This window comes from Natator depressus, chromosome 7, assembly GCF_965152275.1.
Source record: "Natator depressus isolate rNatDep1 chromosome 7, rNatDep2.hap1, whole genome shotgun sequence".
Classification (NCBI taxonomy): Eukaryota; Metazoa; Chordata; order Testudines; family Cheloniidae; genus Natator; species Natator depressus.
Genome location: NC_134240.1, coordinates 61,297,472 through 61,319,016, shown reverse-complemented (window position 1 = coordinate 61,319,016; position 21,545 = coordinate 61,297,472). Strand labels below are relative to the sequence as shown.

Genomic DNA, 21,545 nt, shown 5'->3' with positions numbered 1-21,545 from the left:
ATCTCTAACAACCCAAACCACTGTTGTGTTATTGAAAGTTAGCTTGAGTTGTAAAAAGTATGTATTAGGAGGTGAGTTGTTACAGATGAATTAGGTAGCAACTGGTGACAAAGCAGTTATCATCAGGAGATAATTGACCTTATTTGAGAGTTAAGCATCCTGAGGCAAAGTAGAGTGTGCTTAATCCTGGCAGGTTAATTATCCAGTGATTATGATAGTTTGGAAGGTATTATTGCTAAGAACCATTTGCAAAATGACACTATTAAAAAAAAACTTAATTTAATAAAAATTAAAAGCAATAACAATAATCATTGTTCTCTAGTCATGTATTGCCAGATAATGACTTCAGAATGGCCTTAATTGGTTAGTAGCACTGGCTGTATGATTATTTTTATATTGAATGTTTTCTATTAAATTTATTATGTGAAGTCTAGTTAATAAGTGCCAAATATCCAAGCCAAAATGTTTTGGATAGGTATGAAAGAGATTTCAAAGACAAATGATCAACATACCAATGGCCACTGAGCTACAGTTGTAGCTGATAACTACTACAGTTTATTATAGCAGTGTTCAGCACCACCACTGCAGTTAAGGGTATGTTGACATTTACATTCTAAACTAGAGTATTTATTTTGTGAGGTTTACAACTTGCCCATTTTAATTATCATCTAGCTGAAACTTGGAATAACCAATCTCCATTCAGTTGTAAATTTTTAAGTGCAAGATGTAATTTAAAATCTCTTTGCCAATTTGTTTTTAGTTTAAGAATGGCATCAATTTGGAATTCTGCTGCTCTTTTGATGCTTTTTGCATTACTCTAAAAAATAATGTTCAACAATAAAACTGTGTCGGTCTATAATGTGAAGTGAAGATAAATATACAGAAGAGTAAAATCTTGTGTGAGGCTACTCTCTGTTCTAATAAAGTAATAATTATACCATCTAGTATGCATTTTATAGCTTATATACTTAACTTATGTATGTCCCTTTACTGTTTATGATAGATAAATTAGCAAAACTCAGTGAAAACAAAATATAAAGACAGAAGGAATGATCAAAATAGATGGGGAAAAATAGGTGTTTAGGTATACATTGGCTCAGCCAAGTGGTTCACTTCACATGAAGACATACATAAATAGACAGACAATTAAACATTATTATACAAGACTCAAAATCAGGGAAATGAATCCAGGAGAAGAAATGAGAAGAGGAGCATTCAGAAAGTTGAATTGTGCCAGAGAAACTTTTCTTGTTAAAAGGGTTTTGCATGCTCTTAACCACAAGCCAAGATACATGGAACAAAAACACTGGGAGCCAGAAGATACAGCCCAAGCCAATAATTAGGAAGTGTACCATGGAAAGAGAAAGGGTTTCAAATCACAGAGTAACAAGAGAATATACCGCAGTGAAAGGTATCCTAAAGAAAGAAGAATCTAAAGTGGCAATAAGTAGGTTACACAGCAAGAAGCAAAGATGAACTTTGCTTACAATGAACGGGAAATCCCACTCTAGCAAGGCTGCAAGCAACATAGATCAAGATGTCTCGTACTCTTTAAAGTGCATAAACAGTATGGTAACATTTAATGATGATAGCTTATATTTAAATAGTATCTTTTACCCCAACAGATAACAGACTGCTTCAAAAACCATATACAGTAAATGCAGGGAGGATTTTACACTGCATTATGCATTACAGTATTACACAATAAGTTATGACAAGTAAGTAAGTAATACCATATCCTATTGAAACAGCAGGGGGCATTAAAGTAGGCAGAATGCAGTTTCCATTGAACCGGTTGCATCTAGTTTTGTGAAATGTTGTTGTAAATCTAATGGCAAGTGATCACAACTTCTGTTTTATATTTCATCTGAAAAATGGCACCTTACACACCACAGTGATGTATTATATCAGAAAGTTTAGGGGAGCAGTATCAACACAAAAGGAGGAGGAACACAACACTGGGTTTTCCTGGGAGGTTTCCCATTCAAGAATTGACCAGGCCTGACTCTGCTAACTTGTGAGATCTGACAAGATCAACACCTGAGATTGTATGGTTCCTGAAAAGAAATACATGGTAGCACCTCAGTGAGGTCTTCACAATGCAAATGACAGAATGAGGCTGTCATAGTGACAACGATAGGGGAAAAAACTGTTACCTATCTGTTGTGCAACTGTTGTCCTTCGAGATGTGGGCACAGATATGTATTCCACTCAGGTGTGCTCGTGCCCAGTGCACGGAAGCCAGAGAAAGTTGCCCAGCAGCACCTGTAGGGACAAAGCCCATGCTCTCTGGCCCTTAGCCCCTCCCCTGGCTATTGAAGGGCAGGGCTTCCCTGATGCCTTTCAGTTCCTCTGCACCTAATGTCAAGAGTAGAGACTCTGATGTAGAGGGGATGGAGGATGAGTCATGGAATACCCATCTTCACCCACATCTTGAAGAGCAACAGTTACAAAACAGGTAGGTAACCATTTTTTCTTCTTTCAGTGGTTGCAGACGTGTATTCCACACAGGTGACTCACAAGCAGTAGTTGTAGGAGGTGGGATTCAGAGTCTATTTAAACAACTACAACAGAATGGCCTTCCCAACATTGCACCTGACCTGGATGCAGTGGTAACAGCATAGTGCTTGGTTAACATATGAGTAGCAGTCCTGCAAATGTGCTATATCAAACATCACCGAGAAATGCTAGACATTGCTTGAGCTCTCATCAACTGAGCCTGCAATCTTTGCAGAGGCATGGTCTGAGATACTTCATATGGGGTTGTAATGAAGGAAGTTATCCACCTGGAAATTGTGTACATAGAGACAGCCTGACCCTTAGTTCAATCCACATAGGAGACAAAACGACAAGGTGATGAACATCAAGGCTTTGTCTTCTCCAGGTAAAACGCCAAGCATCGTTTCACATCCAATGTATGAAGTCTCTGTTCATCTGCACTTGAGTGTGGTTTAGGAAAGAACACCAGTAGGTATATTACTTGGTTAAGGTAGAAATGGGGAACCACTTTCAACAAGAATTTAGGATATGGTTGTAGGGCTACTTTGTCTTTGAAAAACTGCATATGGGGGCTCTGCCATTAAGCCCCATAGCTCAGTTACTCTCCTTGCAGATGTTATAGCAACAAGGCTGTCTTCTGGCACAGGAGGGACAAAGAGCAGGTTGCCAGGGGCTCAAATGGAAGCCCCGTAACAGCAGTTAACACAATATTAAGGTCCTTCAAGGGAACCGGCTCTTTCACTGGTGGGAGGTAATGAATGACTCATCTCAGAAATCTCACTATCATGAAGTTTGAGAAAATGGCTTCCCTTGGATGGACGGATGGAATGCTGAGATTGCCGCTAAGGCCTGGTCTACACTATGAGTTTATGTCGGATTTAGCAGCGTTAAATCGAATTAACCCTGCACCCGTCCACACAACAAAGCCATTTTTTTTTTTTGACATAAAGGGCTCTTAAAACTGATTTCTGTAGTCCTCCCCAACGAGGGGATTAGCACTGAAATCGACATCGCCGTTTCGAATTAGGGTTAGTGTGGACGCAATTTGAAGGTATTGGCCTCCAGGAGCTATCCCACAGTGCACCATTGTGACCACTTTGGACAGCACTCTGAACTTCAATGCATTGGCCAGGTGTACAGGAAAAGCCCTGGGAACTTTTGAATCTCATTTCCTGTTTGGCCAGGCGAGCTCATCAGCACAGGTGACCATGCAGTCCCAGAATCGAAAAAGAGCCCCAGCATGGACCGAATGGGAGGTACTGGATCTGATCGCTATATGGGGAGAGGAATCTGTGCTATCAGAACTACGTTCCAAAAGACGAAATGCCAAAACATTTCAAAAAATCTCCGAGGCCATGAGGGACAGAGGCTGCAGCAGGGACGCAACACAGTGCTGCGTGAAACTTAAGGAGCTCAGACAAGCGTACCAGAAAACCAAAGAATAAAACGGATGCTCCGGGACAGAGCCCCAGACATGCTGCTTCTACCCTGAGCTGCATGCAATTCTAGGGGGGGCCACCACCACTACCCCACCCCTGTCCATGGACTCCGATGATGAGGTACTCTCCGCCATGCCTGAGCATCTTGTGGACGGGGAATATGAGGAGGACGAGGATGAGCTTGAGGAGAGCACACAGCACACCGTTCTCCCCGACAGCCAGGATCTTTTTATCACCCTGACTGAAATACCCTCCCAACTCAACCAAGCTGGAGAAGGGACCTCTGGTGAGTGTACCTTTTAAAATATAATACATATTATAAAAACAAGCAGTTTTTAATGATTAAGTAGCCCTGAGGACTTGGGATGCATTCATGGCCAGTACAGCCACTGGAAAAGTCTGTTAACATGTCTGGGGATGTAGCGGAAATCCTCCAGGGACATCTCCATGAAGCTCTCCTGGAGATACTCTAAAAGCCTTTGCAGAAGGTTTCTGGGGAGAGCAGCCTTATTCCATGCTCCATGGTAGGACACTTTACCACGCCATGCTAGTAGCAAGTAATCTGGTATCACTGCATAACAAAGCCTGGCAGCATATGGTCCCAGTGTTTGCTGGCATTCAAGCAACATCCGTTCTTTATCTCTCTGTGTTATCCTCAGGAGAGTGATATCATTCATGGTAACCTGGTTGAAATAGGGGAATTTAATTAAGGGGACATTCAGAGGTGGCCGTTCCTACTGGGCTGGTTGCCTGTGGCTGAAAAGAAATCCTCCCTGCAGTTAGCCACGCGGTGGGGAGGGGGCAAAGGCGCTGAGCTGTTCACATTTGGCTATCTCAGATAAGGAGGCAAAAAAAACGCACGCGTGATGAAATGTTCTCTGAGCTCATGCAGTTGTCCAGCACTGACAGAGCTCAGCAGAATATGTGGACGGGCACAATAGCAGAGTACAGGAAAGTGGCCGATGAACGTGAGGAGAGGTGGCGGCAGGAAGATCAGAGGAGGCATGATGCAACACTGGGGCTACTGCGGGATCAAACGAACATCCTCCAGCATCTGGTGGAGGTTCATGAATGGCAGCAGGAGCACAGACTGCTGCTGCAGCCCCTGTTTAACCACCCTCCCTCCTTCCCAAGTTCCATAGCCTCCTCACCCAGTCGCCCAAGAACGTTGGCGGGGGAGGCTCTGGGCACCCTCGCACTCCACCCCAGTGGACAGCCCAAGCAACAGAAGGCTGTCATTCAACAAGTTTTGAAGTGGTCTTTTCTTTCCCTCCTACCCTCCTCCCACACCCCACCTGGGCAACCTTGTGAGTTATCTCCCTATTTTTATAATAAATTAATAAAGAATACATGCTTTTTAAACAATAGTGACTTTATTTCCTTTGCAAGCAAGCTGTGATCGAAGGGGGGAGGGCGGGTGGCTTACAGGGAATTTAGAGGCAACCAAGGGGGTGGATTTTCATCAAGGAGAAACAAACAGAAGTGTCACACAGTACCCTGGCCAGTCATGAAACTGGTTTTCAAAACTTCTCTGATGCACAGCACTTCCTGCTGTGCTCTTCTAACCACCCTGGTGTCTGGCTGGGCATATTCAGCGGCCAGGCGATTTGCCTCAACCTACCACCCCACCATAAACGTCTCCCCCTTACTCTCACAGAGATTGTGGAGCACATAGCAAGCAGCAATAACAATGGGAATATTGGTTTCGCTGAGGTCTGAGCGAGACAGTAAACTGTGCCAGCGACCCTTTAAACGTCCTAATGCACATTCTACCACCATTCTGCCCTTGCTCAGCCTATAGTTGAACAGCTCCTTACTACTGTCCAGGGCTTCATGAGCCAGGGCATTAAGGGGTAGGCTAGGTCCCCAAGGATAACTATAGGCATTTCAACATCCCCAACGGTTATTTTCTGGTCTGGGAAGTAAATCCCTTCCTGCAGCCGTTTAAACAGACCAGAGTTCCTGAAGACGTGAGCGTCACGAACCTTTCCCGGCCATCCCACGTTGATGCTGGTGAAACGTCCCTTGTGATCTACCAGTGCTTGCAGCACCATTGAAAAGTACCCCTTGCGGTGTATGTACTGGCTGCCCTGGTGGTCCTGTCCCAAGATAGGAATATGCATTCCGTCTATAGCCCCACCACAGTAAGGGAATCCCATTGCAGCAAAGCCATCTAGTATGACCTGCACATTTCCCAGAGTCACTACCTTTGATAGCAGTAATTCAATGATTGCGTTGGCTACTTGCATCACAGCAACCCCCACAGTAGATTTGCCCACTCCAAATTGATTACCGACTGACCGGTAGCTGTCTGGCATTGCAAGCTTCTACAGGGCTATTGCCACTCACTTGTGAACTGTGAGGGCTGCTCTCATCTTGGTATTCTTGAGCTTCAGGGCAGGGGAAAGCAAGTCACAAAGTTCCATGAAAGTGCCTTAGGCATGCGAAAGTTTTGGAGCCACTGGGAATCATCCTAAACCTGTAACACTATGCGGTCCCACCACTCTGTGCTGGTTTCCCGGGCCCCGAATCGGCGTTCCATGGCATGAGCCTGCCCCAGTAACACCATGATCTCCAAATTGTCGGGGACCGCGGTTTTAAAGAAATCTGTGTTCATGTCCTCATTACCGCGCTGCCGTCGCCTCCTCGCCTGGTTTTTCAGGTGCTGGTTCTGCGTAAACCGCACAATAATGCGCGAGGTGTTTACAATGGCTATAACTGCTGCGGTGAGCTGAACGGGCTCCATGCTTGCCATGCTATGGCGTCTGCTCAGGCAATCCAGGGAAAAGGGTGTGAAATGATTTTCTGCTGCTGTTTTCACGGAGGGAGGGAGGGTTGACTGACAACATTTACCCATAACCACCCACGACAAATTTTTGGCCCCATCAGGCATTGGGAGCTCAGCCCAGAATTCCAGTGGGCAGTGGGGACTGCGGGAACTGTGTGATAGCTACCCACAGTGCACCGCTCGGAATGTCGACGCTTGCCACGATACTGTGGACGCACACCGCCGAATTAATGTGCTTAGCGTGGACACATGCACTCGACTTTATACAATCTGTTCCCAAAAATCGACTTCTGTAAAATCTGAGTACTTTCGTAATGTAGACATGGCCTAAGAGAGACAGACCTAAGCACTGAGATGTAGCAGATACTCCAAAATTTCCTGAATACAAGCTAGCTCTCGTTGAATGCCCAGGGCCAGTGATCAATTTGAAAACCACTTCCATTTCGCCAAATGCGTAGCTCTAGTGGATGGTTTTCTGCTATTGAGAGGTATTTGTCAAACATCATGCATTCCTCTTCCTCATCTAGCCATGCAGCATCCACGCAACGAGATACAGACTGCTCAGTGTTGGATGCAAAACTCAACCATAGTGCTGAGTCAGTAGGCAGTAGATCAGGACAATGAGGAAGAGAGATGGGAGGCTGAATAGATAGTCTTAGTAGGTCAGAGAACCAACATTGTCTCAGCCGAATTGTTGCAATGAGAATTAGCTTGGTATGATTCAGTTTTAGTTTGAGAATAAGCTGAGGAATCAGTGGGATCATGGGAAAGGCATACATTAGCACTGATTCCCAGTTCAGGTGGAAGGCACTGGTTAAGGTTCCTGGACTAAGACCAAGCTGAGAGCAAAATTGATCGCACTTGTTGTCTTTTGTTGCAAACAGATCAATAGCTGGGAGGCTCCATTTTGCGAAGATGGATCTCAGCACGTAACTTCAGAGACCACTCGTGATTCTGGGAGAAAATCTGACTGAAGTGATCTACCAAGTGATTGTGTATCCCTGGGTAAATGAGCAGCTATGCAAATTATGTTTTCCTCGATGAAGAACTGCCAAAACTTACTGCTTCTTGACAAGCCGGTTGGAGCAGGCTCTTCCTTGCTTATTCATGCAATACACTGCGGTGTTGTTGTCTGTGAGTATGTGAACCGCTGTGTCCCTGATATGATCTCAAAAGACTTGGTATGCATTGTAAATGGCTTGAAGCTCCAGGACATTGAAATGGACAGACACTCTTCTTCTGATCACAAGCCCTGAATTTTCAGTGCCCCTAGATGTGGTCCCCAAACTATTGGAGAGGCATTGGTGATTACAGTTCATAGAATCATAGAAGATTTGGGTTGGAAGAGACCTTAGGAGATCATCTAGTCCAACCCCCTGCTCAAAGCAGGACCAACACCAACTAAATCATCCCTGACAAAGCTTTGTCAAGCCAGGCCTTGAAAACCTCTAAGGATGGAGATTCCACTACATCCCTAGGTAACCCATTCCAGTGCTTCACCACCCTCCTAGCGAAATAGTGTTTCCTAATATCCAACCTAGACTTCCCCCACTGCAGCTTGAAACCACTGCTCCTTGTTCTGTCATCTGCCACCACTGAGAACAGCCGAGCTCCATCCTCTTTGGAACCCCCTTTTAGGTAGTTGAAGGCTGCTATCAAATCCCCCCCTTACTCTTCTCTTCTGCAGAAGTTCTGGTTGGTGGAGCAAAGGGAACAACCTGGCAAACATTGCTCTGAACTGCCCACCACTGTAGGGAGACCAGGATTGCCGGGGACACCCAGAGAATTTGGGCAATTGACAACTCAGGCAATAGACCAACTTCAATCACACTTACAGACGAAGGGGCAATCTCACATACTGAACTATGTACATGCACGCAGCCACATGGCCTAATAACTTCACGCATACATGGACTGTAGTTCAAGGTTGAGACTGAAGTGCCAAACACAGATGATGAAATGCCTAAAATCGTTCATTTGGAAGAAGTGCTCTCGAACTCAAGAGTCTAGTAGGGCCCCCAAAGAACTCATTTTTTTTGAGTCACTGTTAAACAACTTCCCTTTGTTCAAAATCAGACCCAGACGATTGTAGAGACAAAGAATTGGACATGTGAGAGAACTTGCCCCTCAGTAACCAGTCATCCAGATATGGGAAGATATTAACTCCTTTTTTCCTGAGCTATGCTGCTACCATGGTCATGCAGTTGGTAAATACCAATGGAATGGAGGACAGGCTAAACAGAAACACGGTGTACTGATAATGCTGACCTGCCATTACAAATCACAGAAACCTCCTGTGACCTGGAAAAATCGCCACATGAAAGTAAGCATCCTGAAAATCAAGGGTAGCAAACCAGTTTTGATTCAAAGCAGGGAGAACAGTCATTAAGGTAACCATGAGGAATCTTGTATCTTCCCTTGGACTTGGAGACCAGGAAGTACCATAAGTAGAATTATTTTCCCTGATTCTGAAGGGAAACCTCCTCTGTGACCCCCAAAGCTCAAAAAGTGTGCACCTACTGAAGAAGCAGACTCTTAAGAGGGTTCCCTGAAATGGGATGGGGTAGAAGTGTGCATAAATAGGAACTGAATGGCATAACCCAGTCCCAGTGCTTCGGACCCAGTTGTCTGTAATTATTGACTCTCAAGCCCTGTAGAAGTTGCAAAGCCTATCCTCAAATGGCGGCTTGAAGCATAATGACTGGAATGCCGACCTCGGAGACAGAGTCAAATTGGCTGCTTGGCAGAAGCTGATGGAGGACGGGCTGACTGATTGACATTGGCACCAGAAGACCTTATCCTATGAGACTTGTGCCTCTTTTTGGAGACAATTCGACCTGAAAAACCACTGAGGGCGATATTGCTGCTGCTGACATCTGTTTACTGCTGGGGTAAAAATCCCCAAATGAATGCAATTTAGCTCACAAGTCTTTACATGAATGTAACATCTCTTCAGTTTTGTCAGAAAACAAGATTTGTGGCTGCAGCAACAGATGTGCAGGAGGAGAGGCGACCGGCAGAATCGGTAATATCATTCTGGACTGCACCAAGGATTGAGACCATGCTGACTTTGGAACATCCCTGAGATTCCAAGGAGGCCACTCTGGGTAAGGGTACTGCACTGATGGCCAGTAGGCACTAGGCCAAGGATGCCTCACTTTTCTACAGGATTGGTGCCAATCCGGGTACTGATGGGTGATCCCCGGGAGGTCTTGATGACTTCTGCGAGTGATAACAAGAAGGAGAGGGAGAAGATAAAGATGTCTCTGAGCCCGATACTGAGAAACTTTCCACATAGTCCACATGCAATGGAAGAGCCATCCCCAGCAGGCTCAACAAATGTCCAGCCTCATCCAAAGTCCACCACATCAGATGCACTGGTAATGATGAAGTTAAAACCCTAGACACTTCAAGCACTGATAGGGCTTCACACTTACATTCTATACCAGAGCAGATGTCAACACTGAAGTTGAAGCCAGCACTATTCCCATCATGGCAGTGAGCACCAGAGTCATCAATAGCAGCAAAGAGAATACCTGCGCTGATTTTCAGTGCCCAAAAGGCGGGCAACTTTAGTTCTGTACCCTCAGTTAGAAGAGGTGCCAAAGTTGGTGCCTACACTAATGACAAGTCCACAACCCATACAGATGGCGCCAAGGGCACTGACGAAGAAGCCATCACACCTGAGCACCCTTAAATCTGAGGAGACTCAGGAACTGTCAGGCAAAGCAAGTCTGATGCTTCCTGATATGTCTGCACTGGTATGCTGTCAAGCAAAGCAAGTCTGATGCTGCCAACACTGACACCACAGGTACCAGACTCAATGGTGGACCCACAGATGATACTGGAGACAACAGTACTGAGTCCACTTGCTCTCGCCTCAGTGCCAAAAAGCAGGTAGATGACCCTGCTCTCACGTACAGGATGAATCACGGTACCTGTCTGCACTCCTCTTAGAAGGGAAAGAGGAATCTTTCCTAGCTCTGGAACAGCTCCAGTCTCTTTTATGAGATTTTTTTCTAGGGGGACCAGAGGAAGGAGAACGGTCTTTCTTCCTCCGGGGAGAGCCCATGCTGCCTCAAATACCCTCTGGGAGGTCTACCTATCCGTGAAGGTCCCCAGTGCCAAAGCAGGCCATATGGCTTGCTCCAGAAGGTGCTGTTTCAAATGCAGGTTCTGCATTCACTTACAGATGCAGCACCTTTACTTAAAGTGTCCCTAACACAGGCATAATAAACAGCATGTGTGGGGTCACTATTGAGGACAGTCATCTCACACAAAGCATAATGTTTAAACTCTGGTGATGGCATCAGCCAAGATGATGATCCATCTAAACTACTACAATAAATTAACCTGAGAGTACCACTAACTATTTTAATTATTAACTATACACAATAAAATCCCAAACAGACTGAGGTAGAGCAGCATGAGGTAAAATACCACACAAAATGTTCTGACTCTAGCCGCAGGCAGTGAGAAGGAACTGAGAGGTGTCAGAGCAGAGCTGCCCTTAAACAGTCAAGGGAGAGGCTAAGGGCCAAAGGGCACAGGCATTACCCCTGTGGGTACTGCTAGGCCAAGTTCTCCGGGTTCAATGTGCTGGGTGCACACATACCTGAGTGGAATACATGTCTGCAACCATTCAAAGAAGAACTGTCGATGTTAAATACTCCTCCCATCCAACTACCCGTGGTTAATAGACTCTCACTATCGTACTGCACCTGAAGAAATATTCTATTTTCTAATCTTTAAAAAAGTATTCAGGGCTGGTCTATGCTAGTTGTTGCACTGGTGTACCTGCACCAATGTACACCCCGAGAGCAGACATGCTGCACCAGTGTAAAAAGTCACTTTCCCAATACAGTTTACTCTGATCTGACACTTAGACAAGCTTCAATAATGCATGTAACCTATGCTGGTGCAAAAATTTCAAGTGTAGACAAGCCCTCACTCAGTTCATTTATTTATGTGACTTTCTCAGGCGTTCATGATAAGCAAACATATAAATGCTTACAAGAGAACCCTGTGGAATTAAGAAAATGCAAAGTGATATTAATACAATCAGTAAACTGTTGGCCTCATTGAGGTCAATGGCTATTTTGCCATTGAGTTCAGTGGGCACAGAATTTCACCCCATCTATTTACCCCACTCTTGCACAGAAAAGCATAACAAAACTGAATTTCTATAGATGGTTTGGCACTCTATCTTCCATAGAGATCAATGAGAAATTTATAAACTGCGTTTTCCTAATGTCCTTCTCCTCCTGCTTAAAGAAAGTGTCTACTTTATTGCAGAATGGGCCGTCAAGACTAAAGCTATCAAGATGAAAACTTTTAACAGGTTAACACATTAGCAGTCCATTGAACCACTGCACTCGTTTAATTCTCTCTTTTTAAACTCAGACTGTAAATTAGATTTTACAGTGTCATTTTACACAAAGTTCCTTAAAATATATGTTAATGGAGAAAAAACCCCAGAGATTATTTTAAACATAAACATCTGTCAGAAACAAATATTTTTAGTAGGACTCACCATCTCATTTCCGAAAAGTATGTCAACATAAGGCATGACTTTCATCAGTGGCTCTTTATAGACCTGGCTAATAAATGGTGCAGAAAGATTCAAAGTGAAGATCTTGTTGTTTGCAGAAGAATGACTGGCCACCTTTAATATTGCTTCTGGTGAAACTGTAAGAAAAAATCCCTGCAAGCAAGCAAGCAAATATATATTACTAATTTCAAATTAGGAATCATATTAAATAAGTTGTTTGCAGGTAGGACAAAAAATGAAAAGCACACTTATTGAATGTGAAACTGTGTATAAATGGCATCCTTTGATTTAATTTAATTAGTTAGATTAATCCATTATGCCTGATCTCTTAATAATGCAGTATAATATTTAAACAATGAAAAAGATGTCATCCAACATAATTGATAATATTTTATAATATAAAATATGAAGCCATTTATATGTTAATGAAGCCAATAACAATAAAAGGAAACTGAAATAAATAACTACATAAATTAGGGTTGCCAACCCTCCAGGATTGCCCTGGAGTCTCCAGGAATTAAAGATTAATCTTTAATTAAAGAGTATGTCATGTAATGAAACCTCCAGGAATATGTCCAATCAAAACTGGCCACCTAAGTGCGATCTCCCAAAGGAAAAGTTAATTTAGAATAAGGAGTGCAGATCAGGGTTTAAGAAAGTAATAAGAGTGAAGATCAGACCAGGCCTTTACTTCACTTGATTCCCTTCTGAGGAAACCAACTCTGCTGGAATGTATATGAGGCTCATTCAAATTCACACGTTGAAGCTAAAAGAAAATCTTCATTACCTGACATTAGTAGTCCCTATCACTTTCTTTAAGGTTTCCAGACAGCAGAAGAACAGGCCACATATACCTTTTAGTCTTGAACTGTAATACACCCTTGTTACTTTGCAATACATACTAACCCACAGAGACTTTCCTACCAAGACTACAAAAAGAAGGATTCTGGGTGGACTCCTCCTGAAGGTCGAAACAACAGACTGGACTTCTACATAGAGTGCTTCTGCCGACGTGCCCGAGCTGAAATTGTGGAAAAGCAGCATCACTTGTCCCATAACCTCAGCCGTGCAGAACACAATGCGATCCACAGCCTCAGAAACAACTGTGACATCATAATCAAAAAGGCTGACAAAGGAGGTGCTGTCGTCATCATGAATAGGTCGGAATATGAACAAGAGGCTGGTAGGCAGCTCTCCAACCACCACTTTCTACAAGCCATTACCCTCTGATCCCATTGAGGGTTACCAAAAGAAACTACAGCATTTGCTCAAGAAACTCCCTGAAAAAGCAAAAGAACAAATCCACACAGACACACCCCTGGAACCCCGACCTGGGGTATTCTATCTGCTACCCAAGATCCATAAACCTGGAAATCCTGGATGCCCCATCATCTCAGGCATTGGCACCCTGACAGCAGGATTGTCTGGCTATGTAGATTTCCTTCTCAGGCCCTATGCTACCAGCACTCCCAGCTATCTTCAAGACACCACTGACTTCCTAAGGAAACTACAATCCATCGGTGATCTTCCTGAAAACACCATTCTGGCCACTATGGATGTAGAAGCCCTCTACACCAACATTCCACACAAAGATGGACTACAAGCCGTCAAGAACACTATCCCCAATAATGTCACGGCTAACCTGGTGGCTGAACTTTGTGACTTTGTCCTCACCCATAACTATTTCACATTTGGGGACAATGTATACCTTCAAATCAGCGGCACTGCTATGGGTACCCGCATGGCCCACAGTATGCCAACATTTTTATGGCTGACTTAGAACAACGGTTCCTCAGCTCTCGTCCCCTAATGCCCCTACTCTACTTGCGCTACATTGATGACATCTTCATCATCTGGACCCATGGAAAAGAAGCCCTTGAGGAATTCCACCATGATTTCAACAATTTCCATCCCACCATCAACCTCAGCCTGGACCAGTCCACACAAGAGATCCGCTTCCTGGACACTACGGTGCTAATAAGCGATGGTCACATAAAAACCACCCTATTCCGGAAACCTACTGACCGCTATGCCTACCTACATGCCTCCAGCTTTCATCCAGACCACACCATACAATCCATTGTCTACAGCCAAGCTCTACGATACAACTGCATTTGCTCCAACCCCTCAGACAGAGACAAACACCTACAAGATCTCTATCAAGCATTCTTACAACTACAATACCCACCTGCAGAAGTGAAGAAACAGATTGATAGAGCCAGAAGAGTTCCCAGAAGTCACCTACTACAGGACAGGCCTAACAAAGAAAATAACAGAACGCCACTAGCCGTCACCTTCAGCCCCCAACTAAAACCCCTCCAATCAAGGATCTACAACCTATCCTGAAGGACGACCCAACACTCTCACAAATCTTGGGAGACAGGCCAGTCCTTGCCTACAGACAGCCCCCCAACCTGAAGCGAATACTCACCAGCAACCACATACCACACAACACAAACACTAACCCAGGAACCTATCCTTGCAACAAAGCCCGTTGTCAACTGTGTCCACATATCTATTCAGGGGACACCATCACAGGGCCTAATAACATCAGCCACACTATCAGAGGCTCATTCACCTGCACATTTACCAATGTGATATATGCCATCATGTGCCAGCAATGCCCCTCTGCCATGTACATTGGGCAAACTGGACAGTCTCTACGTAAAAGAATAAATGGACACAAATCAGATGTCAAGAATTATAACATTCAAAAACCAGTCGGAGAACACTTCAATCTCTTTGGTCATTCAATTACAGACCTAAAAGTGGCAATTCTTCAACAAAAAAACTTCAAAAACAGACTCCAATGAGAGACTGCTGAATTGGAATTAATTTGCAAACTGGATACAATTAACTTAGGCTTGAATAAAGACTGGGAGTGGATGGGTCATTACACAAAGTAAAACTATTTCCCCATGTTTATGCCCCCCCACCTCCCACTGTTCCTCAGACGTTCTTGTCAACTGCTAGAAATGGCCCACCTTGATTATCACTAGAAAAGGTCCCCCCCCCCCCGGTCTCCTGCTGGTAATAGCTCATCTTAAGTGATCACTCTTGTTACAGTGTGTATGGTAACACCCATTGTTTCATGTTCTCTGTGTATATAAATCTCCCCACTGTATTTTCCACTGAATGCATCTGATGAAGTGAGCTGTAGCTCACGAAAGCTTATGCTCAAATAAATTTGTTAATCTCTAAGGTGCCACAAGTACTCCTTTTCTAGTTACTATTCAGTATCCCTGTTTTGGTATTTTATATTTATATAAATCAAGGTTCGGCATCCTTTGGCATGTGGCCCATCAGGGAAATCTGATGGCGGGCCTTTACCAGCAGCGTCCACAGGTTTGGCCGATTGCAGCTCCCACTGGCCGTGGTTCACCGTCCCAGGCCAACAGGGGCTGCGGGAAGCAGCAGCCAGCACATCCCTCAGCTCATGCCGCTTCCTGAAGCCCCCATTGGCCTGGAACGGCGAACAGTGGCCAGTGGGAGCTGCAATTGGCCAAACCTGCGGACGCTGCAGGTAAACAAACTGTCCCGGCCCGCCAGCGGATTTCCCTGACGGACCGCATGCCAAAGGCTGCCGATCCCTGATACAGATGCTACACATTGGTGGGGAATACTAGTTAATGTAACTACTGCAAGCTCTGTAGATTGTACATACTTTATAATAGTAGTAATTTTTTCAAGAGCTTCTCCCTCTCCGAACTCAAATGATGAAAACATGACAAATATAAAATAAGTGTCAAAAATGAAATACTGAATAAACAGAGTTGAACCAGAAACAATCCAGTATCTCATTTAATTAAATTTCGGTTTACTTTCTTTCCCCCTCCTTTATTTTATCCTCTCACATCCTTAAGTGCATATGGCATTCACCAGTTTTCCACCATTTATTTTGGTCTTGGGCTAATCTGTTCAGGCTTCTGAATGTCATGTTGATGAATTTAGCTCTCTCTATTGTTCTAAGTAATGTTTCTCTAGGTTGTCATCTTTCTACTCTTTCCAGGTGGTGCCCACGTTATCACTTGCTGTGGAAGTTATGTTATTGGCATCTTTAAAGCATGTCCTAAATATGTCCATCATTTTCTTCTTGCATATTTGATGCTTCAGTATGGTGTGCTCTCCTTTGAATTTCTGATGTTGCAAGAAACTGTCTTCAGTGCACTCAGAAGATCCTTCATAGGCATTTACTTTGGAATGAGTTAATCTTCTCATCAATTTCTGTTGTAGATTTCTATGACTCCGCTCCAGACATGACACGAGTATTCAAAATTCATAGCTGTGTGTCAGTGCCAATCATGCTACTTTTCCAGATCTTCTCAAGCTTATGAAAGTTGTTTGCTGCTTTTGATATTCATTGCTTGACATCTAGCATGGTGTCACTATCGTTGTATTTCTGATTCCATAGATAGGTAAAATGACTTACTTCTTCTAGTAGGTTGACGTCAAAATGGGAACCATGATTGAAAAGATGTGATGGCTGCCATTTTGAGCTCAACATTCTGAATCTTTGTGACTAAAATCTAACATGCAATGTTGCACTGCACATATACCAATCATCACTTCAAAACCAATTGCAACTTAGTAGAATCAATAATTAAAAGCAGGCAAAATGATTGAGTCTTCATTAAGGAGCAATCACTTACCAAGTCTGGTTATGCAAATAAAATAAAATTGGTTTTATTCCTACAAGTGAAAAAATCCATGACCTCAAATTCCCTCATATGAAATGGCAGACTTTGTCCCTGCTCAAAATTACTGATCTCAGTTTGTACACCCAATGTGTTGTGATGATTAGTAGTAGTCCATCTTTTATACATTGTTTCAACCAAAAAAGGGACTTTTTTTTTTAAACTGGTGACACACTGACTTTACCATGGTAAACTGTAACATTTTTCAGTTCCATAAAGTTTAATATCAAGTAGGATACCAAGTTAAACATACTCTAAGATGCTTCACTTATTAAAAATAATACCTTTATAATTGCTTAATTATAGTAGTTTTGCATTTCCATAACCTTAAAGAGTTCACTAAATATCCTCAAATTTGATTAAACATACTGAATTAAAGGCAGCAATCACATGTGCTGCAAAATAACAAGCAACTTGCAAGTAGGGTTTTGTAAGTAAAGCGCCATTTCAGTCCTATCTATAGCAACACTACTGCAACACTCTAAAAACATAATGATGAAAGGGTTCTATTTTCCAGTTCTCATCACCATATTATTCTGTCTTCACATTAGAATACATCTGTATTTTTATTCAAAGTAATTCAGCTAAAGATCATCTTGAAAGTTCTACTCATTGACAAATTTTAGTCTAACAAGGAGTTTACAGATTAAAGATCATTTCAAAAACATTGTCTAAATATTTCCCATTGCTCCACACTTTCCAGTTTAGCAAATATACGATCACCGCCAAAATCTGGACTGGATCCTGCCAAGAGATGAGCGCCCCATTAAAGGCAACAGGAGCTGAGGACCCTTTAAATTTCCTTGAGGTGCTCAGCACCTTTCAGGATTGAACCATATAAGCAACAAACCTGCCTCCTTTCTATTTTTGTATCCTAAAGAATTAAAACAAACATTATATAACATCTTGTCTCCATAGCAATCTCTTCCATCTTTTAGTGTTTCATTTAATGAGCAGTGAGAATTATTATCCTGGTCAAATAATTAGGCTTCTTACCAATTTCAGATTGAAAACTTGATCTGAACTAAAATCCATCTGATTGTAATTTAAGGTACAGAATAGTATCCCCTTGGGATCTAAGTCATGCCTAAGTCCAACTTTTTCCCCTCTTCTTTTGAAATGCAACATAAGGGTATTTGAGATGTACAAAGTATAATTTGCATTACAGACCTTGCACAGTAAAGGCCATGAACTCACCAAAGTTGAAAGATTGACTTTTGGGTTTCTTTAAAATAAATTCCTCAATTTAATTTCACTCCACTCTTCAAAAGGTTTCTTTCCCTCATATTTTTCTTAAAATGAATATTTGGTCTTAAAACATTTAGGGATTACAGCTGTATTATAGAGGAGAGAGCTTTTTTTTTTTAATACTCTGCCAACCATAATTTTTCTTTGTAGAAGTAATTTTCGGCTGTTTGTTCCAGGCAACAGTGCCGAAAAAGAATGTAGGGGGAAATTTGACTGGTCTTTAACCAGAGAGCTGGGTTTAAGAAAGCCAACCAGTTTGCATTCCAAGAACTGAAATGGACTTTGGCCATGTTTTTACTGAGGCTCCAATTTCAGCCATCATTGTCCAGCTATCAGTGCAGTTGCACCAATGCAACTAGTGGACACACTAAAAAAATTGTAAGTTTTGATTTGCACCACTGTAGCTTACTATAGTTTTAAATAGGAGTAAGCTCCACCAGTTCAAATAACAGTTTTCCTTGTCTATGCTAGATGTTTGCACCAGTGTTGCTACAAGAATGCCTGGCCACAATAGCTGTAATCAGGACAAATCACCACTGTAGACAAAGCCTTTGAAATTCCATACGCAAATTTCTCTCTTATGCTTAAGCAAGTGGCTTGCAGCATTTTCAAATTGGTAGGCTACAACCAACATCTAGTAATAACGTAAGGTCAACAAAAGTATATTTGTCGGTCCAAGGAGTGAACATTTAGTAATAAAAATATGATTAGTTTATTGGAAACCGGACACATAACAGGACAAAGTAACATCAAATTATCCTTCTGATTCTCATACCCTCGAGCACTGCCAACTTCCTAAGTGGCTGGAAGTTATATTTCCTAGTTACACATTAACCAGTGTTAAAAAACATGATTATTGCCTTAAAACTCTCATTATTGTATAGGACACATGGAAACCACTTCAGCTGTATTCTCTAGCTGCAAACGAACACATTTTGAACTCGCAACAGAAATGTTTTGAGTGGAGGAAGAATATAAAACAGCTAATCAGGAGAACTCTCTTAGCAGAACACTCTCATCTTGATGTTTATGGATGAAACTGCCATTTAGTATTAATGGGAGTTATAACGAGAGGTCACCTACTAGCAGCTGTTATTTGAGGGCATTATCTATGCATATTCCAACTTGCAGGATTGGCACCTCCTGGTATTGAGCAGTGGAATCTTCTAGAGAGCAGTGTCTGTTGAGGCCACTTGCCCCTCCCTTCCATTCCACTTGTGGATGATTCCCAGAATATGAAGTGGGGAGTGGCCCCAGCCACTGTTCAGTGCCTTCTCTAATTTTGGAATTCTTTACCTGAGACATCAGAGAAGTGGGGAAGGTGGGCAGGGGCTGTGAACACACAGAGGCAACACTCTCAAAGAACAATTATTACTGGCAAATAACTTCTCTTTTTTCTTCCAGTGGCCTCTACACATTCCCTCTTGTGGGAGATTAACAAGCAGCACATCTCCATAGGAAGGTGGGCTGAGGAGTTCTAGATGAACAAGAACTGCAGAACTGCCAAAATGAGCATCAGCTCTGAATGGCAGGTCAAGAGAGTATTAGAGGATGGCCACAATTTTGCTCTCCCTGATCACACCTAAGTAAGGGACACAGTTTTGCTTCAAGTAACAACTTTACAAATTCCATGAAAAGACTAAGCCCCCAAAGGATGCTGCCTTCAGATTAACTGAATATCTTTTAATATATATCCAGGTGAATGGAAACCTGGTGAATCATACCAAGGGTGTACAAGAGACTTGGGGAATACAGACAAGTTTAGTGGCCTGTAAGAGATGGAAACAGAGATGACTTGAGACTGGAAATGGAGAAGAGGATACCAATGAAATCCTACTTCACTTTATAGAGGAATAGCCATTTGGCCTGTATTTCACTGAGGCTTGGTTTACACAGTTTTGGTACCAAGATAACTATGTTACTTAGGGGTGTGATTTTTTTACTTATACTGGCACTGGACTACTTCAAGCAAGTGGTGCATTTGGAAACAGTGTCAAAACCTTGGCAGCAAATTCAGATGGTTATTGGACCATCAATGCTATAAATTATGGGCATCAAGTGGTTCACCAGGTCCATGGTGCTGGATACTACACACTGCACTCTGTTGATCTGTATGGATCAAGGGATTTCTATGGTGTCTGACTGTCAGCACCAAATTAAGTCGACCCATAAGGCTCTGAGGACTTTGGCACAAAGCTGACAGTACCAGAACCTTGGTGCTGAATTAGGTTGACCTGGAGGAATCCAGAAACCTCAGAGCCAGCACAGGCCCTAGCACTGGGGTACAACAGATAAGATCAAAGACATGGATGCCACCAGATATAAAGCCAGTTAGCTTAGTTGATGTCTAAACTGGATGCTGGAGGTACACATTGCCAGACTGAGTCAACTGGACCTGAGAGGCCTCCCCCATCAGTAGAGCTGTGTGAGGTGGCCCTCCTGCCCCTTTCCATCTTTCATATTCAGGTGTCCTTTTCATAGACATCAGAATGACTGGAAGCATTTAGTAATTTTCTGCACAAGTAATTTGTTTTGTGAGGTCATCTCTCCTATTTTTATCATAGAAGACCCAGAGAGTTTCTTCTGACTCGCACTAAACCTATGCAGCACCAGCAATAGCAGATGTGAGTGAAACAAATTAAGGGTGTCAGAAGTGTCCACATTACAGGACTGGAGACGGCTGAAGCATCTCCTGGAGCCAGGAATACTCCACCTGTGGTGAAGGTATTTCTCTATAAAGTGTTCCACCCAAAGGCACTGATCCTGCAATTACGTGTGCATATGAGAAACTTTATTCACATGCATAGTTCCACTGAACTCAGTAAGATAACACAAGAGTGAAATTATTCACATGCATGAGCGTTTGCATGATCAGGGCCAAGATTTTCTAAAGCCAACAAGTATTTCTTTAAACCCAAAGCTGAAATCTGTGACTTATTATTCATTTAGACAAACCCAGACTCAGAAGACAACAAGCAACTATGTATTGCTGGATTTATGATTCTTGAATACCACACAGACAATGTTTGTATGAGAACAAAAAATAGGACTCAAGAAAAAAAGAGAAGGTTAGTTACCTGTAACTGAGGTTCTTCAAAATGTGTGGTCCCTATCTTTCGGAGTAGCAGCTGTGTTAGTCTTTTATCCACAAAAAGAAAAGGAGTACTTGGGGGCACCTTAGAGACTAACAAATTTATTTAAGCATAAGCTTTCGTGAGCTACAGCTCACTTGTTATACGCATGTGCCATACATCCGGAGCTGGATATTTTGAAAGTAGTAGTGCCTGTTAGTTCATGCATGCACCCTTGCTTCACTGTGTTATACC

At 42.9% G+C, this 21,545-nt stretch overlaps 1 protein-coding gene across 5 annotated transcripts in view; it reads right to left on the bottom strand.

Moving 5' to 3' along the window:
- The window catches only part of ADK (adenosine kinase), a 568,464-nt gene that overhangs the window by 126,505 nt on the left and 420,414 nt on the right, over nucleotides 1-21,545 (bottom strand). For 4 of the 5 annotated variants that reach the window (XM_074958633.1, XM_074958635.1, XM_074958634.1 and 1 more), the window contains one exon: nucleotides 12,260-12,430. The exons of the other annotated variant lie outside the window; for it this stretch is intronic. In XM_074958633.1, coding sequence (XP_074814734.1) covers nucleotides 12,260-12,430 — 171 coding nt within the window. The remainder of the gene's footprint in view (nucleotides 1-12,259; nucleotides 12,431-21,545) is intronic. 5 annotated transcript variants of the gene reach the window in all.